Here is a 27,936-nt window from a genome sequence, read left to right on the forward strand (position 1 = left end):
TGAAGCCAGCCCATCCCCGTCCAGCGTGGTGGCAGCCAGGTCCCACAGGGAGGCCTTTTGCCCACCTCGGAGGCAGGCCAGGCACTGACAGAAGAATTGGTTTAATGGTCTGTCTCCCTGGTCTTTGGGTGAAGGCTGCTACCACTTTAGTTGGCCAAGATGAAAGAGCCAAAGGAATGCCATGAGGTTTTCAACACCTGGGCCTTTGGCAACAAATTTATTTTTTTAAGGGGCTAAAAGACTTTTTAAGGCCCAGTGGTAGTCTAGGACAGGTTTTGGTTTGGTGTGAAAAACTGGAAGGAAAATGGATAAAACAAACAAAATTGAACCCAGTAAAACATAACGGTTTCAGGACCACCTACAAAGCTGTAGGGTTTTTGTTTTTCTTTTATAGAATGAAGTGGCCATGGTTTGAAGAGCCAGGATTCCATAGCTCATGTCACCCCTTCTGTGGGTCCCCAGGGCCCTCTGGGCAGGGCGGAGGAGGGAAAGGCAGGTCTCTGCTGGGAGCCAGAATCAGGAAAGAGGATTTAAAGGAGATCTAGTCTGAGGATCTTCTAGCTTCTGCTTGTATTCTTCCAAGGATGAGGAGCTCACTCTCTCTTCACAGGGGCCATTTCATCTTTGGAAGTTCCACCAATTTGAATCTTCTTTATTGTATTTGGTAGAAATCTGTCTCCCTGTGGCATGTAAACCCTGGCACTAGTTCCATGCTGCAAAGCGATATAGTGATCAAATGTGGCAGCTGCGTGTGCCCACCAAGGGCTGAGCACGTCTCAAGTTCGACCTCATTTAATCCGCATAAACACCCCTTGGAGTAGACACTGTTATTATTTCCCTTTAACGGAGGAGGTCACTGACGCTCAGAGAGGTTGAGCGACTTGCCCGGCGTCACACAGCTGGTGAAGAGCTGATGTGGGATTCAAACTCCGGCATGTCTGCGTCCTAGCTCTTAACTTACACCACATGACCCCTTCATGGCCCCCGGTCAGCCTCTCTTTACTCTAAACCTTCTCGTTCTATCACGACTCCTCGTGATAAACCTAGGAATGGGCACGTGACCCATCAGTGATGAAAGGGATTTAGAAACAAGTCTGCTGGGTGATCCCGGGAAAGATTTTCTTCCCTGAGAAAAGAGAGAACACTGTGAGAAGGAAGACCCTCCCCCTCATCCCTTCGTCCCGTCTCAGACTCAGTGTGGGGACAGTTTGCGGCCGGTGGCCGTCCTGAACACAGAGGACGGGGCGAGGTTTGCAGGGATGCTGACCATGTGTCCCGACATCTCTGAGCTGCTGTCCCCGAATCATCTCCCTCCTGACTTCTCACGAAAGATATCTGAACGTTTCTCCGAGCGATGATTCTGCAACTGAACCGGCAGCAGAATCACCCTGAGGGCTTGTTAACTCCCAGAGGTCTGACTCACTGGGTTTAGGCTGGGGCCTGAGAATCTGTCTTTCTGACAAGTCCCGGGGCTGTTAGATGGGCTTTGTGTTATCTGCAGCCCCGAAGCATGCCAACCAGTACACACGGTTGCCATTATTAGTCGAGCACCTTTCAGCCTACAGCTCCCCTGTAATCTCTGCACTGCGGTGAGGATGCTGAGAAATTCCCATTTCCTAGATGAGCAGCCTGAGGCCCAAAGAGGCAAGAGTGACTTGTCCGAGGTCCCTCGATTGGTAAGAGGTGGAGGCAACCCAGGGACTCCCAAGTCCGTGCTCTGTCCCTGTGTCACCTTGTGCCGGAGCCCCCTCTGTCGGGGGTCCCCAAGCAGCGTGGCGCTGGCATTCAGCCTGCTTACAGCACTCCTGCAGACCTTTGCTGCGTCTCAGGCCGATTCTGCAAGAAGGAAGGGCCAGCTCCCTCCTCAGCTGCCAGCACATCGTTTGTATGTTGGAGGTTTGCGGCCCAGAAGTTTGGGGCCCAGGATTGTGGCGTCCTGGGAGCTCAGAAGAACTTCCAGATACAGGAGAAAGAGGCACACCAAGGAAGGCTGCAGATTCTGCGGGAGGAAAGCCGGAAGGAAGGCTCCCAATGCCCTGGGGTTGCTGTCAGTGGGGTTGGGGAGGGCATTTCTACGGCCTTGACAATGCATTCGTCAGAAACCAGTATTTCCCAAACATCAGTCACTATTACCCCATCTTCGTGGGTTCTACGGCCCACCTGCACACCTGCTTATGTGATATTTTAAAATCAACATTTAAAAAGCCTTAGATATACTTATTAAAAAGGAAAGCTGGGAATCCCGTGGTGGTCTAGCGGTTAGGACGCTGAGCTTCCACTGCAGGGGGCACGGGTTTGATCCCTGGTCGGGGAACTAAGATCCCGCATGCCACATGCGCAGCCAAAAAATTTTAAAAACTTGGGACTTCCCTGGTGGCGCAGTGGTTAAGAATCCGCCTGCCAATGCAGGGGACACGGGTTCGATCCCTGGTCCAGGAAGATCCCACATGCTGCGGAGCAACTAAGCACGTGCGCCACAACTACTGAGCCTGTGCTCTAAAGCCCGCGTGCCACAACTACTGAAGCCCATGCACCTAGAGCCCATGTGCCTAGAGCCCGTGCTCCGCAACAGAGAAGCCACCACGATGAGAAGCCCACACACCGCAACGAAGAGTAGTCCCCGCTCACCGCAACTAGAGAAAAGCCCACACACAGCAACAAAGACACAACGCAGCCAAAAATAAAAATTAAATTAAAAAATAAAATTTAAAAAACTTAAAAAAAAAAGGAAAGCTAACCCCGCCATCAATGAAAATGAGAAGCACTTGTTATAAACCGAAGAACCACGAAAGAAAAGGCAGAAGGCAGATGGCGAGAAGAAAAAGTCAGCCAGGAGCTCCCAAAATCGCTTGTAGGTGACAGCGTTTGGAACACAGGGGGACACACGACTCAACTGGACAAAAAGGGGCTGATGCCTGGGAAGAAGGTGACTGTTAAGGACTGAATTGGGTTCCCCCCTCCCCAAATGCATATGTTGAAGCTTTAACACCTGATATGACCGTATTTGGAGATGGAGCCTTTCAAGGAGATAATTAAAGTTAAATGGAGTCTACAGGATAAGGCCCTGATCCTATAGGACCCGTGTCCTTATAAGACGAGGAAGAGACACCAGGGATGCTCGAACAAAGAAGAGGACACATGAGAAGGTGGCCATCTGCAAGCCAAGGAGAGAGGCCTCAGGAGAAGGCAGCCCTGCGGCCCCTTGATCTTGGACTGCCAGCCTCTGCAAGTGTGAGGAAATAAATCTCTGCGGTGTGAGCTCCCCCGCCTGCGGCGCTTTGTCACGGCAGCCCAAGCTGACTAGGACAGTGCTGGAATGAGGCTAAGCCCGTCGTACTCACCACGCACAGTGTGACTTGGAGGTCGGCAGTCTCAGCGCCACCGGGAGCCCGTGCAAACTGCAGCCCCTCAAGCCCCAGGCCCAGACCTGCCGGACCCGGAACCTGCGTTTCGACAAGCCCCGCCCCCCGCCCCACGTGATCCACGCACATCTCAGGTGAAAATGCTGCAACAATTAGCATCCGGACGCCCCGTGCGCCACGTTCCCGGGAGGAGTGGCGTAGAAAAAAGTAACGAGCCTGCAAGGAGGTTTTCATTGTTTTATTCTACAAACTGTTGAGATGTGTCCGTAAGAGATACGTCCCAGAAACGTTTTAGAAATCAAACCAGTTTTATTGAAACGACAGCAACGTGGTCCCTGTTCATGCGAAGCACACACAACATTTACAATAAACTTTTGTACATAGGAAGTAGTAAAATACATCATTTTTCATAGAAAAAAGCACACACGTAAGCTGCGGGCTGAGTGAGCCTACAGACAGTATGAAAAATCAGAACACGATGGGGAACAAATCAGAAGGAAACCAACACTTTTCATTTTGGGGGGCCCAGTAACACTGTTGGCCGGAGTTATCATGTTTTTATGGGTGAAGTGCTGAAGGCACGATGGCCCTTTAAACACGCTAAATTAGAAGGGGGTCCCTGATTACAAGGTCTTATACTTTGTAGCACTGTGTCCATTTCCGGAAGATAAATGGTTCCAGTTTCAAAATGTTTGTGAAGGTGAAGAAGACAGCAAGGTCTGGCTCTGGGCGAGGAGTTTCTAGCCCATTAGAGGGGGCGGTTAATGAGGCATTCGGGAACTCGGGAATTTTATTTCAAAATGAGACCGTCCACTCACATTGGACGTTTCAGATTCTCCCTCCGGCAGGATGCTTCAAAAGCAAACCTACTGAAATTCCCCGGGACCGTCACTAATTCTAAAAACCCAAGCTTGCAGTCTGGACGTGGCCACAGACACAAAAGCCTGGTGACAAGCGAGAGTCCGACAGCATAATACCTAGCATCCAGAGGGTTCCAAAGACTCAGATCTTTGGCGGGAACTAGACGCGGTATCTGACAGTCTGAGCAAGTTCTTCCACACTGACATTTGGAGTCGAACAGTCAGTACTTATGAATTAAAACAAGCCCACAAGGCACAAAGCAAAAACAGTTCTACTCATTTCAGCTCTGTTAAGCTAAGAGTTTCATTACTTTTACAAACTCCTTGGGGGAGGGGGGGCGGGGAAAGCTATTTACCTTCTGTTTCTTCACTAATTAGGGTTGCCCTGAAACAACACACCAGCTTGGTTCCCCAGGCAGAGTTCCTTGTCCAGACTATCTTAGGTTTTGTTTGTCTGTTTGTTCGCTTTAAACTTTCTGCTAGTTCTTTTGCCTTCGAAATATTCTGATGGAGAGTGAAATCAACTTTGAAATCAGCATTCACGAAAGTGATCTACTGGCCAGGCTGGTGGAGGACGGTGGAATTTCACCTTCTGCAAAGAAATGCTATTTACAAAAGGGTATTTTATTTCACTGTGGGTTTTGGGTCTAGGCTGATGAAGGAGTTTTGTACAGTGATGGCAGCCAGAGAGCACCGTACTCCTCGGAGCCTCAGGAACATTTGGCAAGAACTGTTTCACAAAAACAGGAAGAGAAATCCTTCTAGTGTGTTACCATCTCTCGTTGTTATGCCGCAGGACGTTTCATAACTGCAGGCTGTCCCTCTTCCCAGAGCTGCTAACCTCGGCGAGGAATGTACCGAGGAATGAAGCCATTCCTCTCATTGCTAAAAAAATAGGTCATCCGACGGATGGGAAATCTGCACAATTCAGTGCCATTTTTTAAAGGCAGCAACAAAACAGCCCTTCTTTGGCTGTTCTTAGACATCTCAGTGGAACCCACAGAGACAAGGAGTTGGAAAGAAAAAAGCGGGCTTCAAACAGAATTGTTTGCCAAGCAAAGACCCTGGTGGGAGACACAGAAACCAGTCTGGGCAGGACGTGAGCCACAGCAGGGAGGGGATCAAGAAAGGGTCCTGGTTCATTAGTCCTCAGTGAGACCAAAGGTCACGGCAGCAAATAGATGGGCCACGTGGACGAAGGGAAGGACCAAGACAAGATACATCTCTGGAGTTACGGCTGAACTCGAAGTAAACCAGCACTGCTGTGCATAGAACCAGCCCGCACACAGCAGGACGGGAACAGGACAGGTGCCAGGGCAGAGTCCCCTTGTTCCGGCCCATTTGTCTGACCAGCAAACATGAAACCCATTTTTCTCCATTGGTAGGGACGGACTGTGTTTTTTAATGTTTTAAATAGCTACCTTCTACTCCATCCCTGAAACTCCCCCCTGAGCGTTCTCAGTTCGCCCCTTCCCACACGCCTGAATGCCTCGCAGCATCAGCTCCAAATCCTTTGGAATTCTCTCTCCATCCACAAAAGAACACCTCCCAGGGGGAGACCCCCGGGCCTCGGCAGGATGGTCACCGGCTGTCTGCTCAGGACCCCAAGGATGCTCCCCTGTGTCAAGCTGAGACCAAGGCACGGCGGATGGGACACAACGCCAATCAAAGGAAGTTTCCTGACTCTCCATATCCCCGGCCCACCCCCCAAATGACAAAATAAAAATAAAAAGCGAACCCCCGAAGCACTCTTGAAGACGCCCCCTTCTCCCCGACCCTGCAAGCTCACTGCCTGACAGCAAAGATCCGGAAGGCCCTTCCGTCTCGAGGGGTCCTCAAGCTGAAAAAGAAGGGAGAGCAGATGTTACCAAAAGATCTGCAGAGATGGAGCGGGGAGGGGGGCGGGGAACTGGGTGTCCCCAGGTCCCTGCGGTGGAAGAAGCATGGCCGAGGGACACTTCGCGAAGCTGTTTGGAGCAGAGCATGCCCCAGCTGGAAGCAGCTGGCAAAACCCTTTGCCTCTGCAGACGCGCCTGGGTCTCAAATGAGGTCAGGGTTGTTAACTTGGAATTTGCTGGCCCCCGTCTGCCTGAACTGAACCCAGCCTCCAGGACTTCTGCCTGGTTTTTGCTACCACCTGTCAACCCAGAGAGTGGCCACCTGCTTGACCGATGAATAGGATGGCATTATAACAATAATGCACGTGCTCCTGTTACTAAAATGGGCACACCGATCCGATCGGGCTCAGATACTGTGCAAAGGATTTTCTATACGCCTTTACCTCCTTCCGATGAAGAGCCATTAGTATCCCTATTTTGCAGGCAGTGGAGAAATTAAGTTTCTTCAAGGTCACACAGCCAGTAAAAACCACCCTCTCAAGATAGGAGCTAAATCCCTTAGCTAACTGAACGCCTTTAAAAAACAACAAACAAACAAACAAACAAAAACATCATTAAGATATAACATGCCATGAAATTCACACTTCTGAAGTGTACAATTCAATGATTTTTAGTGATTTTGGGGGGCGGGGCTCGTGCAATCATCTCCACTATCCAGTTGTGGAGTGACCCCGGCTGCCCTGCTGGTTTCTCGAAAGCTCAGATTCCAGCGCCCTCCTCAGGCCTCTGGGCTACAGGATTTCCCTGGATCCTCTGCCCCAGTGACGAGTCTGGGAGAATCACCTGGGGCTACGAGGCGCTCAGCTGTTCCACGTGGTGGGGAAGCCACACTGGGGACCACTGCCAGGGTTTGTGATGTTGACTCATTACCAGCAATTCTACGGACGGGGCAGTGGGTGTCTCCACGCACAGGGCCCCCCGACAACCCAGGGACAAGGGGCCACTCAGGCTGTCGTCCAGGCAGGTACCCTAAGGTTCCTAGAGGTCCTGCCCAGTCCTATCAAGCACCCCCGTTGAACAACCGGCCCACCCGGAAGGCACGAGCGGGCCCCGCTGAACCGGGTGTGAATTTCTCAACACGTCACACAGCTGGCCGCCTAGGTATCATGTGACACCAGCTGTGGTCCCTTCCACTGCTTCAGGCGAGGGGGGGGGGGTCCCTATTGTTCAAGCTTCAAACATTTACTGAGCTCTAGTTCCGCTAGGAAAGTTGCCAGTGGTGTGTGTCTGATGAAAAACAAGTGTGATCGGATAGATTATAAAATAATCTCCTTTTCTAAATCTTGCCCTCTGACTCTTTTTAGCCTAGTTTGTAGCTCCCACAGGCATACGAAAAGGAATGTAAATTGGCACAGCATTTCTGGACAGTTTTCACAAAAGGTACTGGGTGAATTTTCTAAAAGATATTGAACAATTTTCGTTAACGGGCGTTAAAAATCCTACAAGCAGTTCTGAACAAATAGCTGAACTCAGCGTTCTGTCTGTCATTCAACCAGTGTTGACTGGAGACCTACTATGTGCAGGCATCAAGTTGGGTGTCAGGGACACAGGGTTAACCAGACCGATGGGATTCTTGCCTTCATGGAGCTTATACAGTCTGGGGGGGGGGTGGGAGATCAACAGCTAAATATGTGTGAGAAATACAACAATTTCAGACAGTGGTGGGTCCTGGGAAGAAAACAGCACAGGGTGACGGGATCAGATTAGATCGGGGAGGAGGGCTACTGCAGACCCAACAGCGGGACGACGCTTCCTCGGGCAGGTGGCATTTGTATGTAGGTCTGAACGACGTGCGGGCCCAGCCATGGGAGGTATAGGAGCTGGGAGGGTCCGGGGTTGGATACCGGCAGGTGCAAAGGCCCTGAGGCGAGATCTTGGTATCCAGGAACAGAGAGAAGGCTAGGGACAGGCACTGCTGTGACGAGGAGGGTGATACACCAGGAGGGTGGAGAAGCGGGTGGGGTGGTGGTAGGTGTGGACCACCCGGTAAGGGGCGAGGATTTTATTCTCAGCTCCAGGGGGCAGGGTATCAACAGGAGAGAGACACACCGTGCATCCCAGAAAGAAGTCTATTTGGTAGCTGTGGCTACTCTGATAAAAGGAAGTTACCTAAGAAAAGTGTGGGGAAAGCACACGGGCTTGTGCAAAGATGTCCTTTGCTGTGTTGTTTACAAGAGCAAAAGAAAAAAAGGAAACAACCCAGATGTCAGTCAGCTGGGTGAAGAAACGATGGTCTGGCCACACAACGGAATAGCGTGGAGCCACAGAGATGACGGCGTGGCTATGTCAGGCATTGGAAATATCAGAAAGACACTCACAACCTGTTGCTGATTGAAAAAAAAAATAACAGAACGATGCAGAGAGTCTGATCCCTTTTTTTTGTAGGAACAAAAACAAAAAACAAAACAAACAAATAAGAAATAAGCTGTTAGTGTGTAAACAAAAAATCTGGAAGGGAACATACCAGAATGTTTACAGTGGGTGTTTCTGGCTATGGGGTTTTCCATGATAGTAATTTCTTTTCTCTATTCTTTTTTAATTAAAAAAAATGTTTTGGCCACACCGCGCGGCACGCGGGATCTTAGATCCCCAACCGGGGATCGAACCCGCGCCCCCTGCAGTGGAAGTGCAGAGTCTTAGCAACTGGACCTCCAGGGAAGTCCCAAGATAGTAATTTCTTAATATTATTTTCACTATTTCTTGAAGTTTCTCTAATCTTATTATGAAAAGTAGGGGGAAAAAAGGAAGGAAGGAAGGGAGAAGGAGAGAAAGGAAAAGAAAGAAAGAGAGAGAGAGGAAGAGAGAGGGAGGGAGAGAGGAATGGAGGAAGGAAGGGCGGGATGGATGGAAGGGAAGGAAAACCAGCACAAAAATCCCCTTGCTGAACTGGGAAAGAACCTCAGCTGGACTGAGAAGCTTCTGGGGCATTCCCTTGGGCTGACTTAGCGCCCAAGGGTCGCTGACCTATTGGATGAGCTGGGATGGGTGCTCTGGGAAAGGTCGAGTGTCTGCAGCCTCGGGCGGTGTCACCCGCCCAGCCCCGGGGAGTGATTCCAGGCTTCTGATGGCCACTCACCCTGCCCTCGGCTCCAGTGCCCAGCTCTTCGTGCCAGCGGCTGTACCCGGCACACACACCACCATACCCCAGACGCCACCTCCATCCTTTAAGTAATCCTACCCCGTCCATGCCTCACAGCCCCACCCACCCCGAGATCTCTAGGGCTCCTCCCACTTACAGAGAGGGAACCAAGGCTCTGAGAGGGGATGTGATTTGCCCCAAATCCAGCACCTGTGCCAGGTACAGCTGGGGGGTGGACGCAGGTCTGTCGATGCTCTGCGACCCTTTCCTAACCCTTATCCTAAATGGGTGGGCTGTGGCCACGCCATCCCTGAGGACCACATTGGCCAACCCCGCATCGCAGTGGGGGGACTCAGAGGCTGGGAGCCCCTCGGAGGGGGGAGGTCGCAGGTCCTCCAGGAGCCGCAAGCATAAGGCTGCGTCCTGGAGGCTCACTCCTGCCGGTGAAAATTACTCAGGGAGGAATTGATCGGCGTGCAGCAGCACACGACACAGACTGGATTAAAGAGAGAGGACCGCCAGCCATCTGTCCTGGGAGGGACGGAGGGGTCATCCACCAGTTGTCCGCTGACCCCATGGAGTCATGGAACCCAGCGATAAAAGGATGGCAGAGGATTGCTCTTCTGGCTTTTAAATGTGCAATATCTTGTTTATTATTAGCATCACTTATATGTGCACACGTACATATTTGTATTTATATATGTGTGTGTGTGTTATACATATATATACAATTTTTCTTTTTAAGATTCTAACCCTATTCTCCCACAGTCTCACCCTCTACTGATTTCCAGGAAAATTCAAGAGTCAGACACAGTTTCAGATCTTATCTGTTGGCCCTTGGGGTGGTTAATCTATTTCTCTGCGTCTCAGTTCCCACATATGTAAACAGGGTCTATAAAAGTACCCCCTCCTCAGGGACCCTGTAGGAAGTGAAGGAGCTTATCCAGGGAAAGCATCTGAGTCAGTGCCTTGCATTTAGCCGGCGCTCAAAGCCATGGGCCATGGATACCGTCACCCTGCTAGGTTTAAGCCTCGTTCTCCCATCAGGAGAACGGTGGGTACATGCACGGCGATGAACAAATTATCCACACAAAAGCCCAATCCCCAAGGAATCATCAAACCTCTTCATCTTATTTCATGAAATATGAAATATTGTTTAGAGAAAAAAATTTCAGAGCAGGGTGTATACACAATCTCCATTTTCATTTTTATGTGTGTTGCCCAGGGGGAAAAAAAGGCCTGGAAGAGCTATAAATAAGCAGTTAACAGAGGTTAATAGGGTGCCTGCAGGAACTCTTTTTTTCTAATCCCTAGACATATTATTTAAATAATAAGTGTGTATTTCTTTTCTAATAAGTATTTTTAGGGTTACAAACAAGTATACCTTAGGACTGTAAGGCTCACCTCAACCCCTTCTGGGAGGGGCCTGTGCCCCAAGGTCAACGACTTGTCTGCGGTGAGGAGTCATGTGTGCTGGTTACAAGCATGGGTGCTGGAGCAGGCGTCCTGGGTTCAAGTCCTGGCCCTGCTGCTTGTTGGCTGAGTGACCTTGGGCAAGTCGCTTTACCTCTCTGTGCCTCCCTTTCCTTACTGATAAACTGTGGTCCCCGCCTCACGGGGCTGTTGGGAGGGCGAGAAGAGCTAATGTGTGTACAGATCTTAGAGCGCTGGGAAGCGGGTACAGGGAGGGAGGGAGACGGCAGAGGAAACCAGTCCAGCCTTGGTCCAGCCGGCCTGGGGGAGAGTGCTAAGCTCATTTGATCTGGAAATAACGGCTCAATGGTTTCTGCTTCCCAGAGTTTCTGGACATGTCGAGAGATTTTCAGACGCCCAACCCTCGAGACTCCCGGAGCTCACAGTGGCTACCGAGTGCTTGAAATGCAGCTCGCCCAAACTGAGATGTGCTCTGTGTGCAAGATACCCGGTAGGTCTCCCAGCTCTTATGAATAAAGGAGAGGGCAAGTTTCTCATCAATACTTCTTCTATTCATACGTATTGAAGATAATATTTTTGATACACTGGATTAAATGAAATATACTCTAAATTCTCCCTTCTGTTTCTTTTTACTGTGATTACTAGAAACTTTAAAATCCCATATGTGGCTCGCGGTACGCGTCTGGGACATGCCGCGGTAAACAGAGGCCCCTGAGGATGAGGAATTTTGTCTCTTCTGTCCCTGCCATGGCTCCAGCCCCGAGCACAGTGCCCAGCACACAGGAGCTGCCCCATAAATGCTAGGTGAGTGAGTCTACTATTTGGATAAAGGTCCATCCACATATATACCATCAACCTCTGTAAATAGGTTATATCTGTTAAAACCAAGTGACCAAGGATGTTATCTGTCATTGTGTGGTATATTTCCCAATCTCATTCTAAAATCTGTCTTAAAAAATGGTCCTGGTCTCAGAAAAAATCCTGAAAGGATATTCATCCAGATGTCCAGCTTCTTTCCGAGAACATTTGGACAAACCCTGGTCCCAACATCTAAAGCTCTTCCACACCCCTTTTTCCTTCCCTTCCTTCATGGGCACGTGTGTGAGAGAGAAAGTGCCTGTCCTCTTACATTATCCCAATTCTGCATGGTCATCTTTCAAAACTTTCAGGAAATCCTCCTCTAAAAACAGACAATTGCTAAACCAAAGCCACTCTGAAGCAGAAACAACTTTTGGCCCATGTCCTGAGGATTCTGTATAGGAGGTTTTGTTTGTTTGTTTGATGGATTGAAGGATTCCCTAAATTTAGAACGCAGCTTGCTGTGAACGGGTTGCTATATGTCCAGTGTCCACGTCTCCCTTGGGACCGCTGTGACCACTCCAGGGTCCCAGCAGACACTGGGGACAGAGCCACCCTCTGGCCCCAGGCTGGGTTCCCAGAGTTCCTAATGGGAACAGGCTCTGGGGAAATTTCTCAGCCCTCGTCTCTACGCAGAGGGCCACTGAGGTCCCATCTAAACGAGGGGAGGATGGGGCATGGCCCTGCCTGGGGCATCCAGATGTCTCCGCAGGACCCATGTCACCAGGGAGGCACCTCCAGATAGTAAGATGGGGCCCCGCTTGGTATACTCAGCTCCCTGGTACCTCCCTCCATAGCCATGATGCCTGTGCCCTGCTACTGATGTTATTATTTCTGCATGGTCTGTCCCCCAACTAGATGATAAGTCCCACCAGGGCAGAGATCAGCCTGTGTGTTCCCTGCTAGGTCCCAGGGCCTGGGACATCGTAAGGGCTCACCACGCGTATGCCACCTCATGGGCGAGTGCAGGTGGAAAGGATGGATGCCAGGGCGAAAAAATAATTCCTGTAGGATGCTTTTGCCCTTGTCCAGAAGATAATCCATGCAGGCTATTTCCTACAATCGAGTTACTTGCCCCTACGTGAAAAGAACCATAGCGTCTTGAGGTTTGCAGCAGGCCTTAGAGGTTATGTCATAGCAACGAGGCCAGCGGATCTATCAGACGCTTCCTCAGAGCCACTGGGTGAGTGCTTTGCACATACTGTCTCATTTAATCCTCACAGTAGCCACTGATAGAGGAGGAACCGAGGCGTGGGGAGACTGCCCGCCCAAGGACACCCAGCTGGGGAGCAGTGCGGCGGGGCCGCAAACACCATCGGACCCTGTGTGCCCTCCTGGCCTGGCCTCTTCCCTCTGTACGTGCAGGGCGGACTCTATCTTCCTGGTGCCCACGGATCCCAGCACCGGTCCAGGCCACCCTGAATACGTAGTAAACCAAAGACCCTTCATCACAAACTATCAGAATCACGGACCGTGCCGCCTGTGTGCCAGGGGCGTGGTCACCCTTGCGTCACCCTCACAGTAGCGGCTCTCCCCCTCCAGTGGGCATCAGGACCCCCGGAGGGCAGATCCACGCAGACTGCCCAGCCCGTTCCCCGAGTGTCTGTCTGAGGTGGGCCGTAGGGTGTGCTTTCCTAGCAAGCTCCCCATTGATTTGGATGCCACTTGGAGACCCACTGTTTTACCACCACCCCAGGGGGTAGGTGCTATCATTTTCCCCTCTAAAGCTTGGGAAACTCACCCAGACATCACCACAGATTTCAGCACGCAGGACCTACTCAGGGGGAAAGGGTTCGAGAAGGAAGGGAAGCAGCACCTCCACTCGCTAAAACTTTTCTGAATAGTGCGGAGGGCATCAGCCACCTTGGGGCCTGGGGAAGGCTGCCTGGAAGAAGATACAGTCGGCCTTCCGTATCCGCGGGCTCTGCGTCCGGGCACCCACGATTCAGTCATCCGTGGCTGTGGAGTCCGTGGATGCAGACGGCCTCCTGTACTCTGACATTGTATATAAGGACCTGAGCATCCGCAGATTGGGGTATCTTTGGGGGATCCTGGAACCAAGGCCCCGCGGATACCAAGGGGCCACTATACTTATTATGACAGCGCAATTTGGGCGGGTCCTTTGGACAGAGAGAACTACAGGTGGCGGGGGAGTTAACAGGGGGGAAGAAGACACTTTGGGGGAGCCCCTCTCAGTCCCTAACCCTCCCCAGACACCCACCTGTGTCCCAGCCCTGGGATGGGGGTGGCGGCTGCTGGGGTCTCCTCTCTCTAAGGTGGGCATAGAAAACAAAGCCCAGCCTACCAGCTTCTCACCAAGACAGTTTCTCTTAAAGGGGCACCAAGAGCTCAAGAGATTGGTGCCCTGGGATTTCTTTCCAGCCTGGCCAGGAAATTCCACCTAATCAGCTGCTTCATTTCCCTCCCATTAAATCCATGGAATTTCCCTTCATCAAACTTCTCCCAGAGGGTGCAAACTTTGAAGGAGGAAATGCAGAAGCTCTTAACTCTAGCTCATCGGGGCTGACGGCCGTGACCGTGCAGCTCCCTCCCCCCCCTGGGATTCTGCATCACTTGATTCTGCAGGGTCTTCCCATACAGCACCGTCCTGAGGCTCAAAGCACCCCAGCAGGCTGGGAGGGTGAGGACAGCCGAGAAGCTCTCTGGAGCCGTGAAAGCCCAGGCTTCAAGGGACCCAACATATTTTGTATTCTTGATTTTACATTCCTCTTCTAAAGCGGTCCCTCAAATATAAAATCTTCAGCATTCCCCTCTGGTATGGGCTGAATTGTGGCCCCCCCAAGTTTATCTGGTGAAGTCCTAGTCCCCGGTACCCTCAGAATATGACTGTACTTGGGAGATGGGGACTTCAAAGAGGTGATTAAATTAAATGCGGTCATTAGCGTGGGCCCCAATCCAATGTGACTGGTGTCCTGGCAAGAAGAGCTAGGCGGGGTACTTCCCTGGTGGCACAGTGGTTAGGAATCCGCCTGCCAATGCAGGGGACACGGGTTCGGGCCCTGGTCCGGGAAGATCCCACATGCCGCAGAGCAACTAAGCCCGTGAGCCACAACTACTGAGCCTGCGCTCTGGAGCCCGTGAGCCACAACTACTGAGCCCGCGTGCCACAACTACTGAAGCCCACGTGACTAGAGCCCGTGCTCTGCACCAAGACAAGCCACCACAATGAGAAGCCCGCGCACCGCAAGGAAGAGTAACCCTCGCTCACCGCAACTAGAGAAAGCCCGCGCAGCAGCGAAGACCCGACGCAGCCAAAAATAAATAAATAAATTAATTAATTAAAAAAAAAAAAAAAAGAAGAAGAGCTAGGCAGAATCTCCATCAAGCCTCCCAACAGCCCCCTGAAGGGGAGACTATGGTTATCCCCATGTCACAGGCGAGGAAATGGAGGCTCCGGTGGCCTGCTCAAGGTCACAAAGCTGGTAAGAAGCACAGCCTAGTCTGTTGCACTCCAGACTTGGCTCTTATTTATGTAACGAAATGCAACTACATTCTGATGTAGCTGTACATAACCATTGTGTGACTATAATTTGATCCCACTGTTTTGTTGGGGACGTGGGCAGGGGGACGCACACACACATATAGAAAAAGGACCCTTCTTTGGGACACGCACCAAAAATCTCAGCAACTCTCCCAGGTGAGACGTAATGGGTGGTTGTTTTCCTTTGGGCTTATCTGATGCCTCTAAATTGTCTACAGAACATGTGCTGGTCATAGAAAAAGTTCTCATTGTGAAAAAAGAAAGGAAGAGAAAAGAGAAGGACGGGCTTGTCCCGGGTGTTCTGATATTTTAAAGGGCACCGTCTTTGGCCCTCCTCCAACGCCCCTCACTGGCCTTGGGTGTCGAGGGTCCGAGGACGCAGCCCTACCTTTCAGACTGAACTCCGTTCCTGAGAGAGCCCACGTAGATCTCCTTTTTGTCAACGGGCATCACGTCCACGTAACCCCCGCTCTTGTTCCTGATGACTCCTGCATGCACGGCGGTCCTACAGATGCTTGAACTCTGAAAGCCCAGGAAGAGCTGTGATCAGTGTCAAGGTCAGGTGCTCGGGTGAAGCCCTGTTGGGGTCAACCGTTACTTGGCCTCCTGGCTGGTGGCCAAGGAACCCCTAGGAAGTAACCACGGCCTAGGAAGTAACCGTGGCTACCTCGATTCCTCAGTGGTCTCTCCAGGGAGACCTGGCCTCATCCATCCATTCATTCATTTGTTCATTTCATCGACAAGTATTATCTGAGCACCTACTATGTGCCGGGCACTGTACTGGATACAGGAGGATTCAGCGGGGAACAAAATAAAGACTCTGCCTTCACGGAGTCAAGGGAGACGGACAAACAAATACACAAACAAGGGACGCAGGCTACGAAGAAAACAAAACCAGATCATGAGATAAAATGACTGGTGGAGGGGTCTCTTTTAGAATGGTTAACAAGCGAAGACGGCTCTTGATGTGACATTTGAGCTCAGATCAGAGTGACAACACGGGAACCAGCCACAGCCATGGGAATATCTCTGGGCAGAGCACCCCAGGCAGAGGGAGCAGCTCGTGCAAAGGCCCTGGGGTGGGAATGAACTTGTCGTGTCCGAAGTACAGAAAGAGGGAGAGGGTGGCTGGAATACAGTGAGTCCAGCAGAATGTGGCAGGAGACGGGGAGAGGTGAGAAGGGGCCAGTCACGTGGGTCTGTGAGGGCCACAGGGTGGGGTCTGGGTTCATTCCAGGTGCCAAATGAGCCACTGGCTTTCAAGCAAGGGTAGGATGTGTTGTTTTCTAAAGTCATCACATCATCTAATTCCTGGGTAACAAAATTGTCGAGTTAAACTTTCATTAGGGTCTTAACTTATCCAATAGAAAAATGGTCCTCAGATTGGATTGTCTGAGAGTAATTCATCATTTCTCAAAGTTGGGGAAATTCATTCAGGGGTGGGGTGGCTGGTGCCTGCTAAAGATGCAGGTTCCTGGGCCTCACCCTGACCTACTGACTCAGAACCTCCCCAGGTGAGGGCCAGGTGATGCTGACACCCACTCAAGGTTAACAACCAGGTAAGTAGCACCCTCCTGCCTCTTCCACGGTCCTTGCATCTGGCCTGTGCTGGAACCTGACGCCGGCCTTGGCAGTGAGTCCCCACCCTCACTGCAGCTCAGAGCCACCTGCAGCATCTTTATGTGAAGATGATGGCCAGGTGCCCGCCCTTCCCATCCCTCCCCCCCCCAGATTCAACTGCTCTGGGGTGAAGCCCGAGACTGAGTATTTTAAACACTTGCTGGGTGACTGTCAGGTGCAGCCGGGGCTGCAGACATGAGTGGAGCTAATCCATCTGTGGGGCGAACAGCCTCCTTCATGGTAAGTGGAGCTATCGTCGACCCTGAGCTTATTAAATACGAGCCTGGGCTGCCTTTTGTTTGTCATCTCATTTAATCTTCCAATGACATGGGGGACTACTGTTATTCCCACTCTACAGGCCAGAAAGCACAGGCTCAGTGAGATTAGATGACATTGCCAACGCCCTGCAGACAGTTCAGGGTGTGGTAGTGATTCCAAATGAGATCTGGCCGACGGCAAAGTCTGTGCTTCTATGGTCGGCAGAATAACGGCCCCCAAAATGCCCATCCTCATCCCTGGAACCTGTGGATATGTGACCTGACATGGCACAAGGACTTTGCAGATGTGACTAAGTTAAGGACCTTGAGATGGGAGAGGATCCTGGATTACCCACGTGGGCCCAGTGGAATCTCAGGGGTCCTTACAAGAGGGAGGTGGGAGGGTCAGAGGCAGAGAGAAGCAGCATGAGAAAGACCCAACAGCCTTTCAGACTGTCAGCTCCTGCCACGTCCCTTCAAATTCCAGGTCATTCCAGACAAGTTACTGGTTTTGCAGAAGAAGGAAAAAATGCTCACACCAGAAGGCCCCGCCCTGCCTGCTCCCCGGGAAGTTAATACTGCTGTTAAAAGGTGGAGAGTCTCAGAGTTGAAAGGCACCCTCATACTAAACACGGGAGAATTGGATTTCTTGGTTTCCAGCACTAATTGACTTGAGTAACTGAAGGCCAGTTTTTCTAACCCCACACAAACATGTCTTGTCTTCAGTAAATAAATTAAATGGATGAGGGCAGGGTTCCTTAGCCTGAAGTGGGCTCTGGGGGTGTCTGTGGGGCCCTGAGGCTACAGGCATAACTCTGTGGGCCTACAGAGTCAGCAAGAACTTTCGAGGTTTTAGCACCGAGCCCAGGAAACCCCGCATCCCAGGCAAACTGGGATGGTTGGTCAACCCTGTCGGCACAAGGAAGCCTTTTTATCCCCCTGGAGGAAGGATCCACAGCTTTTCAGTTCTCAGAAGGGTTTGTGCCCCCAGAAGATTAAGAAGCAATAGGTCTGCCGCCATCTAAAAGAGAGGCAGGGAGACTTTGGAAATGAAATGATCATTGTAGAATCCTTCGAAGTTCGCTGTGAGCGGGGCTGAACGGTGGAAGCGAGCGTGGGCGGGGCTTCTCACCGGCAGGCAGAGCTGGGATTTTTTTCTGTCTCCCTCAGTATTGCTCACTCTCTGAGTTACCAGCCCCAGGGCCTGCCTGGGGAGGCACATCCTCTGACAGTAGCTGCTAGGAGGTGGGCGCTTTGGTGCTGTGGTCTCTGTGACAGTCCTTTGCCCCGTCCCCGGAGGATTTCTGGGCACCAGAGGCACAGAAGTTTCCCATGATAACATCAAGCCGTGGGAGTGGAAACCACACACACATAGCCTGATTCTCCTCCCTGCACGGGCCCAGCGATCACTGCACACGTCTCCCACCGCTGATGCCGGACAAACCCTTTCCTCCCCTTTCCCCCTCCCTCTTCCCACCCCTCTCCTCTCCCCGCTTCTTCCCCAGAGGTACAAGTTACCTGCTTTCTCTCCTCAGGACCCAAGGCAACACCGATATCTGAATATTTATTAACAACCACTATCAACAAAGATCTGGTCTCAGCAACCCTGTCCCCACCACTTGTTGGCTGTGTGGTCTTGGATGACCTATTTTAACCCCTGGAGCCTCTATTTTCTCAGTATAAAGTGAGGATCAGGGTCTTCCCTGGTGGCGCAGTGGTTGAGAATCTGCCTGCCAATGCAGGGGACACGGGTTCGAGCCCTGGTCTGGGAAGATCCCACATGCCGCGGAGCAACTGGGCCCGTGAGCCACAACTACTGAGCCTGCGCGTCTGGAGCCTGTGCTCCGCAACAAGAGAGGCCGCGATAGTGAGAGGCCCGCGCGCCGCGATGAAGAGTGGCCCCCGCTCGCCGCAACCGGAGAAAGCCCTCGCACAGAAACGAAGACCCAACACAGCCATAAATAAATAAATAAATAAATAAATATTTTTTTAAAATTAATTAATTAATTAAAGTGAGGATCATCATGGGTAACCCTTTTGAGCATTTACCACGGTGGGCCCAGTTCTAAGTGTTTCACATGATTGATATGGTAATCCCCCAGTAACCTACAAAGTAGGTATTATTATTATTATTATTATTATTATTATTATTATTATTATTCCCTCTTAACAGGGGTTAAATGATGTGCCCCAAATCACTGGGCTGGCAAACAGCAGAGCTGCGACTGCCACCCAGAGCCAGCAAGCTGCAGACTACTCTACAGGGGTCAGTAAGAACCTAAGAGGGCCCATCGAGACGGTTAAGTAAGATCAAGGGCTAAACGCAGGCTTGCACAAAATAAGTGCTCAATAGATGTTAGTTGATAAGACAAATATCACCATAATCATCACTCTCACCACCACCATTATCAAAAATTCTCAAGGGACTGTCATCTCTAACCCAGTGGTCCTCAACGTGTACTCCCAGACCAGCAACATCAACGTCACCTGGGAACTCGCTGGAAACGCAGATTCTCTGGCTCTACCCCAGACCCCGTGAGTCGGAAACGCGTGGGGTGGGACCCGGAACTCTGTGTGAACAGCCCTCTGGGGGATTCTGATGCATGCACGAGTGTGAGAATTTATCCAGCCACCGAGGGAGACAGGACAGATAAGAAAACTGAGGTTCAGAGCAGGGAAAGGCCTGTCCACCATCCCACGACCGGTAAATGTCACAGCTGGGGCTTCAGTTTGCATCTTCTGACCCAGACTTCGTTCGTAGGCTACACCCTGCTGCTTCTCCTGCCTGCAGCTCACCACAAAGCATGGGCTCTGCCAGCTAACGCACTCCGGGGGAGCAGGCAGGAACTGCAGGCATTATTAGGCCCTTCGAAGGTCTGGAGACAACTCTCCCAAACTAAATCTCTCAGCTACACAGACATTTTCCAAAAGGTATCATCATTTCCCAGAATACAGAGTGACCTAGAAACCAAGGCCAGAAAAGAACCTCTGAAATGGAGGTAGCTTTCTCTTTCTCCCTTTCTTCCTTCCTTCTTTTATTCTCTCAAGAGCTGTTTAAGCACTGACTACTGTAGTATTTTTGCTGATTTATTCTTTCAACAAACATGAATAGAACAATTATTGTGTGCCAAGCCCTGCCATGAGCACAGTGGTTCCAAAAGCTCAAAACCCTAGTGAAGAAGTAAGAGACTGTATACAAGTTTTCACAAACAGGCCTGTTCACACCTGTGTATTTTTGAGTGTGGGTGCATTCACACAAGGCAGGACAGGGTAGGGAAAGAACAGACCCTAAGGCAAGATACACCCTCATTTGCATCTCGCCTTTGCCACGTACTAGCTGTGTGATTTGGGGCAGGTTATTCTGAGCCTCACTTTCCTTCTCTGTAAGACGGGGATAACAATACCTAGAGACAGTGTTTTTTAAGAGCCTAAAACATAGTAAAAAGTAGCCTTATAATATTACTAAATTTTTATCAAGTTCTCCTTGTATTTCTAAATGATTTTTTCTTTTTCTCTTTTCTTTTTCTTCTTCTTTTCTTTATACGTTTAGCTGCTACACTGTTTGGAGCATACAGATTTGATTTTCGTATCTTCATAAATTGTACCTTTTGTGCCACTGCATAACGAATTGTCTTGTCCCATTCAGTATGTTTAACTTTAAATTCCACTTCATCCGATAGCAATATTGCCACTCCTGGGACTTTCCTGGTGGCGCAGTGGTTAAGAATCCACCTGCCAATGCAGGGGACATGGGTTCGAGCCCTGGTCCGGGAAGATCCCACATGCCACGGAGCAACTAAGCCCGTGCGCCACAACTACTGCCTGTGCTCTAGAGCCCGTGAGCCACAACTACTGAGCCCATGTGCCACAACTACTGAAGCCCGCATGCCTAGAGCCCGCGCTCCACAACAAGAGAAGCCACCGCAACGAGAAGCCCGCGCACCGAAACGAAGAGTAGCCCCTGCTCACCGCAACTAGAGAAAGCCCGTACGCAGCCAAAAATATAAATAAATAAATTAATTTAAAAAAAAATATTGCCACTCCTGCTTTATCTATTTGTTTCTTTGTATTTTGCTGGACTCATTTTGCTCATCCCTTTATACTTAAAGCACTTGAAAATCGAAGACGCTGTCTTCTAGTAGCAGATTTTGGCTCCAACATTTAGTATAACAATTGATACACAATATTTTACTCCTTCATGAAACTTTTAGAGCTCAATTTTGAATTAGCAGCTTTCAAGGAGAAAAAAAAGACTCATTTAATCGGGAAAGAAAAAAAGATGGGAGTGGGGGGCAGGCAGCCACGAAGGTCGCTTTGACTTTGCAGAACTCGGTGAGCTCACATTTACAGGCCTCCAGAATAAATGAAGGCAGATGGGGGCGAAGGTGATGGTCGTGGGTGAGGGAGAACGGTAGAAATGAAGGCTGAGTAAAAATGTCAGCTGGGGATGAGCGATGCTGATCTCCTCACGGACTTTTAAATCTAGAAGATTTCCTGGACTAGAAAATCCCAGCTCTGGCTCATTCTACAGAGAGATAAGCAACTTGGCCAGAAGATCAAATAGTCTGTTGGGCAGAACCGTGACCACATTCACATCTTCTGGGTCACCGTGTCCCTAAACCCTGGACCACTGGAGTGAGGAGACTACTTTCTGTAGGATTCACTTCAGAAAAATCAGGCTATGCAAACTAAATGTTATATGTAGGATGGATAAACAACAAGGGCCTACGGTATAGCACAGGGAACTATAGTCAATATCCTGTGATAAACCATAATGGAAAAGAATATGAAAATATACATATATATGTGTAACTGCGTCACTCTGCTGTACAGTAGAAATTAACATAACACTGTAAATCAACTATACTTCAATAAAATTTTTAAAAAAGAAAAAGAAAAAGAAAAATCAGGCTAAAGTTAGGAGGGAAAAATGGAAGAATAGACTCCAATATAATAAGAGTGGTTATTCACAAGTAGTAAATTGGAGGTAGTTTGTATTTTCTTCCGTGTGCTTTTAGCTCAGTGTGTACACAGCCAAAAAGAAATGCAGTGAGTAGAGTGCATGAATAGCTATAAATGCATCAGGAGAGCCAGAAAGGTTATTAAATATCTGGGGGAATGAAGTGTGTGATGCATGGAAGCCTTCACATGAGAAAAGCACGTCAGCAGAGAAGCAGAATTCAATTTACCAAACTCTGAAGCCATCTGTGTAAGAGGAGGTACACCTGTGTCTGTATTCATTAGCACACATTGGTGGAAGTTCAAGTATTTCTGTAAATGGAGAAACTAGGGCAATGGTAGCAAAAAATGAGTGATCTACATTTAGCTAGAGGCACAGGAATGGGATCTCAAGTTTCTGGTGTCCAGACCTTGCAATGTGGTTTCTGTGGGGTGGCAGCTGAAAAGGCCAGAATACTCACGTCTGCGTAGATGTTGGTTCCAAGCACGGGAGCCCAGTAGGATGGCTCATCTTTGCAGTGCGCCGGACAATGAACTCTGGAAAACAAGAAGCATTTAGGTGATGGTTATAATCAGCAGAAAACAAAATTTCTTGAGAAAAGCAGCTGGCCCTCTTTATTTGAACGTCAAGATTTAAGTACTTAGGTGAAAGGCAACTACCACACGGTTTACTCTTTAAGAAAAAAATACGCCTCTCCTACCCTAGCAGTGATAAAGATATTCTTCCTTAAAAGTGCATATAGAATTTTAAAACCCCATATGGGGAGGCATAAATTGGGAGATTGGGATTGACATATATACACGACTATATATAAAATAGATAGATAACTAATAAGGATCTACTGTATAGCACAGGGAACTCTACTCAATACTCTGTAATGGCCTATATGGAATAGAATATAAAAAAGAGTGGATATGTATGTATAACTGATTCAGTTAGCTGTACACCTGAAACAAACACAACACTGTAAATCAACTATACTCCAATAACATTTTTTTTAAATAAGTAAAATTTTTAAAAATTGTAACTAAAATGAAAGGTTTTAAAGGTTTTTGGGTCATTTGCTGGTTGATTACTTGATTAAAATTGCTGGTTTACTCAGTGTACCTTAGTAATACATGCTTTCTGTTTCTTTTTTCTGACCAGTCACTTATTAATAAAATGGAATATCTTTATGGAAAAAAAAAGCCATACGACAAGACCTGTACAAACAGCAAGGTGAAAGGAAATAAAAATCTAAGAGAGGGGAGTATGGGATTGTAAGGGCTTGTTCCTCCCATTCTTGGATGTCGGCTGGTTCATACTGTGGCTACATTATGGAGATTACAATCAATAGGTTTTTTCAAAGGCCACTTCCCTGTGTAGGGGAGGAAAGGGTGGAGGCCTTCACCTCCGTGAGTCACAGAATATTCCAGGCAGGGGGCACTGATAACCTGGGGCAGGAAGGGTTAGCTCACCGCTGTGGCAGTCAGCACATCCCTGCCATAGGGGATGAGGAGAGGGCCTCAAACTGGAATCTCTCACACCAGGAAAGAGCGTGAGCTTTACTTAAAAAAAAGGTCTTTTGTCTTTATCCGGAACAGGTACACCATGGGCTGGAGCCCAGGGACCAAGGAACCAAAATGGCAGCCGGGAGCCCTCTGGCTTGCGAGTAGCAAAGGGGAGGATTCAGGAACCCCATCTGGTCCCCTCACTGGCCCCCGCCCGGGGCTCTTCCCTGCTCACACCTTGGGGTTCTCCACCTGTTAGGTTTTTGTTTTGTTTTTGTTTTTGTTTTGGCCATGCCGCACAGCTTGTGGAATCTCAGAGCTACATAACCCAGCTTCTGACAGGATCTAACAGGTACTTTGGAGATACCCCTTCTTTTGTTCTGATGCACCATCCTCCCAAAACTCAGCCAATTAAGGTTTGGGCAGATGCATGTAAAACCCACTCCTTAGACAAACAAATTGCGGTACATCCACAGAATGGAACGCCACTCGGCAACATGAAAGGATAAACAAGTCACCGATTCACTCAACAGCACAGATGTATTGCAAAGCACCGTGCAGAGTGGAAGAAGCCAGATACACAAGTCTCCGTGCTGTGACGGCTCCCTGTATATGAGATTCCAGAAAAGGCACGATTGTAGGGACAGAAAGGAGGTCAGTGGTTGGCAGGGATAAGGGTGGGAGTTGGAGGGAGGGGGGCGGACTACAAGAGAACTTGCTGGGGTGATGAAAATGTTCTCTGCCTGGATCGTGGTGTAATTTGTCAAAACACATCGAACTGTATCCTTTTAACAGGTGGCTTTTGTTGTGTGTAAATTATACCTCCAAAAAGCTGAGTTTTAACGAGCTAGTTCTCAAGAGACCCATAGAAAACATAACAGATCAAGTAAAAGAATCAAAGAGCTGATTCCAAGGGGACCAGTGGCACCCAGCTTCCAGAGTTCTCGACTGATCTAAGAGGCCAAGGACGACAGGTCCCAAGGTCTGTCTGGGGGCTTGGGAAGAGCTTGGTGGCAAATGAAGTCAAATACGCTCTCCTTCAAGTGGAGGTGACATCGACAAGGGCAAAGTCATCTTTTCAGTTAAGTTCCCAGAGCAGGGCCCTGGGGCCTGGCTACACACGGGGCTCACCCAGAAGCTTCTAAAGATGTGGGTGTCCTGCGGGGCCACGCCCGGAGACGGGGATTTGTTCTTTTAATGCCTCTCAGGCAATTCCAGTGTGCAGCCAGGGTTGAGAACGAGTGGTCTCAGGGAGAGGTCAAGGGGGTCCTTGACTCGGAGCACAAAGCGACTGACTTCCTGGGTGGACACACAGCAGGGCCACGTCTAGGACTCAGCTGTGCATGGCAGTGACCCGCAACCCAACCTGGCCCTTCTTCTCTCGGCCCCCACGTTTGCCGATCCAAATGCCAGGGAGCCTTACCTGGGGCAGTGGGTCCCCGGCCTCTCATATGGGCAGAGCTGGGCCACGGTGGTGTAGCAGTCTAGGTCCTGCTCTGTGAACAGGAACACATAGGGGAAGGGTCAGGTCACGGGCAAGCCTGGGCCTCAGGCTACTGGCCTGTGAAACAGGCTGCTGGACAGCAGGTCCTAGGGGTTCCTTGGGCCCCTGAACCGGGATGAGAGCCGGGATGAGGCCCCAGTGCTCCCGGCACCTCCCCCAGGGGCACTCTGGGGATGAGATAAAGCCCAAGGCCCAAGTGTTTTCACAGGTCAAAGGTGTCAGCACCCTAAACAGTTTCTCTGTGGGGCGAGCAAACTTTTCACTTGCATCGTGCTTTTCCACCTTGAAGCCTCTGCCTCTAGTTTATCCTGCTGGAGCTTCGTGGCGGGTATTATACTCATTATACAGATGGGGAAACTGAGGCCCAGAAAAGCTAAGAGAACTCCTGAGGCTGCACAGGGCATGGTTGAGGGTCCAGGTTTCTAATTCCCAGCCTAGAGCTCTTTGCTCACACCCTTCCCAAGGGGCAGCTGACTCTTTCCTTCAAGGTCACACGTTGTGTTTTAACAACAGATGTAAGAAAGCAGTTCTAATACTGGCCACCTGTAGTCTCTGACAGGCTGTCCTTGTCCGGTCCAGGGCTCGGCAAACTCTTTCTTAAAGAGCGAGAGAGTAAATATTTCCAGCTCTGTGGGCCCTCTGGTCTGTGTTATAACCACTCAACTCTGCCATCGTAGCAGGAACCAGCCACAGACAATGTGGAAAGGAATGGGTGCGGCCAGGTGCCACTAAAACTTTATTTACAAAACAGTCAGCAGACAGGATTTGGCCTTGAGGTTTTGTTTTTTTTTTTTAAAGAGAAAAAAAATTTATTGCAATATAAAACGCACTTATAAAATGTCCACAGAAGGCATGTAATTCTTCACTGCTATATAAATTCACTGGGAATACTTTATTCACCTTCTATTGTTATGATGACATCACCTAAAACCCTGGGCAAATTCTAGTTTGCCCACTCTTGGTCCAGCCTATCACTTGGATGGGCCAGGGGTCTATGCAGCAATCCAGCAAGGGGATTGGTTTACTACACCAAGGGTCTGCTATACAATGGGATGCTGGGGAAATCATTAAAACGAGGTTTAGAAGTCCACTTAAAGGCACAGAAGACTATTCTTGATATATTATTGTTTGAAAAGAAAATCAGGTTACCAATTCCATTTCAATTTTTAAAAAAATATCAATGTATACATTACCAATGTATATACTCTTAAGGCAGAGGGAAAAGAAACACTACAGATATCCACCAAAATGTTCAGAGCAGTTATCTCTGAATGGTGGAATTTAGGTCTTTTTTTCTTTTTTTCAACAATTCTCTGTATTTTTAAATTATCTTGAATAAACAGACATTACTTTTGTAACAGGGGGAAAAGCTGCTATATGTTTTTATAAAGATATCTAACCAGATATTCTTGTATCCAGGGTAAATGACAAGAATTGCTTTCCCAAAGGAAGAAAGGGTCAGTGGGCAAGGATCCAGGGGAGGGTCCAGGGGAGGGTGCTGGGTGGGGCACCCTGGCATCCCTGCCTGCCTGAGACTATTCCAGTCAAGTGCCCGGTCTGGGCAACTATAACACAGACCCCAGTTCTGGTTACAGCGTGCTCTCCTGTGGATGCATGTCACCCTGCCAAATGAACATCCCGGAGGCCATACAAAAAGCTGGGCCAGAGACAGCAAGTATGGGCCACGGACTTCCCCACGTTTCCCTCTCTTGCCCATGGCAGACATTACTAATCTATCAAGCTCCGTGCTCTGCTGAGCCCAGAATGAGGCCTCAGAATCCTTCTCAAAACAACGCTCCAGGTAACCACTATCACTCACTAGAAATTGACACTCCCTATGCAACCTATTAGCTACTCTAGACCCAGGCATTAGTATTTCTGTGACAGTCAGCTGGGAACCCATGCCTGTGTTTCAGGTTAGCTATCTAGGTCCATTGCGAAGCTCAGATTTTTTTTTTTCACCATGCCCCACGGTTTGCGGGATCTTAATTCCCAAACCAGAGACTGAACCTGGGCCACAGCAGTGAAAGCACCAAGTGCTAACCACTGGACTGCCAGGGAACTCCCCCTAAGTTATGATATTTAAAAAAATTAGTTAAAGAATCGACCTCCTCAGGAACCTCTTAAACATCTTTACAATGCTGAGAACAGCAATGTCAGCAGACATGGTAAACATTAAATCAATAACTAAGAGGAATGAAATTCCAGGGAAACCCAAGATAACCTGTGTATTGTGGTCATATAAGAAAAGACTGGCCAGCTTACCTTTCACTTTTGACACCGTGAATGAGCTGGAGGACTTGTATTTGCTGTAAAAGGAATCATTAGGTAAATGCAAACAGAAATGCGTCTAAAAGTACACGCTTGTTCCTGCACTTATTTTACTTACGGCCTCAACTTTACATTTTCCTACTTGTTTCCCATGAGCCTGAAAGCCCTTAGGACATTCCAGAGCAGGATCTAGAATGAGAACATTCTAGAGCAGGGCTCGTTAATCTTCTTTGTGCCAAGGATCCCTCTAGCAGCCTGGTAAAGCCTATGGACACCTTCTCAGAACAATGATTTTAAAATGCAATGATAAGTTTAGAAGATTAGAAGGAAATCAGGTATTATTCATATAATTATCAAAGTATTAAAACAAATTTGTGTTAGCGTAATAGCTGTGCATCTTTATTAACGTATTAAAAACAGAATCTAGCGGCAGGTCTTCTAACTACTGTCATTTGGGGATCGTGACAGCAGAGACTGTTTCAAGGTGTCTCCATCACGTGGATTCCTACCCGTGAGAAAGTCACTGGCCCTACGAGTGCTACTCAGATTGGGGGCTAACATCCATCACGGAAGAAAATACCACATTTCAATTAGAGGTTAGTGAAACTAAAGCTTTAATTTGCTTTGCGTTTACAGACTCCCTGACTCTAATTCTAAGACGTGAAGAACCCCACTCTAGATGTAAAGTTGGCCATTGGAAGGGACCAGAAATGGATTCAGGACAAGGGTCCCAGGCAAGGCAGGACCTGAACCCTTGGTCAAGCCCACAGCTCCATCGGTGGCGGGGCTGAGCTTCATGAAGGCTGGGGTTGAGGTCACCCAACCGATCTCTCCATGAATA

At 49.2% G+C, this 27,936-nt stretch overlaps 1 protein-coding gene across 1 annotated transcript in view; it reads right to left on the reverse strand.

Annotated features, from left to right (window-relative positions):
- Positions 1-3,651: 3,651 nt before the first annotated feature.
- Positions 3,652-27,936, reverse strand: part of CRISPLD2 (cysteine rich secretory protein LCCL domain containing 2) — a 67,952-nt gene continuing 43,667 nt past the window's right edge. The window contains exons 11-15 of the mRNA XM_068528449.1: positions 27,090-27,133; positions 24,744-24,816; positions 22,291-22,366; positions 15,382-15,515; positions 3,652-6,062 (exon numbers count right to left, since the gene is read on the reverse strand). Coding sequence (XP_068384550.1) covers positions 6,008-6,062; positions 15,382-15,515; positions 22,291-22,366; positions 24,744-24,816; positions 27,090-27,133 — 382 coding nt within the window. The 3' untranslated portion in view covers positions 3,652-6,007. The remainder of the gene's footprint in view (positions 6,063-15,381; positions 15,516-22,290; positions 22,367-24,743; positions 24,817-27,089; positions 27,134-27,936) is intronic.

This window comes from Eschrichtius robustus, chromosome 19 (genome assembly GCF_028021215.1).
Source record: "Eschrichtius robustus isolate mEscRob2 chromosome 19, mEscRob2.pri, whole genome shotgun sequence".
Lineage (NCBI taxonomy): Eukaryota > Metazoa > Chordata > Mammalia > Artiodactyla > Eschrichtiidae > Eschrichtius > Eschrichtius robustus.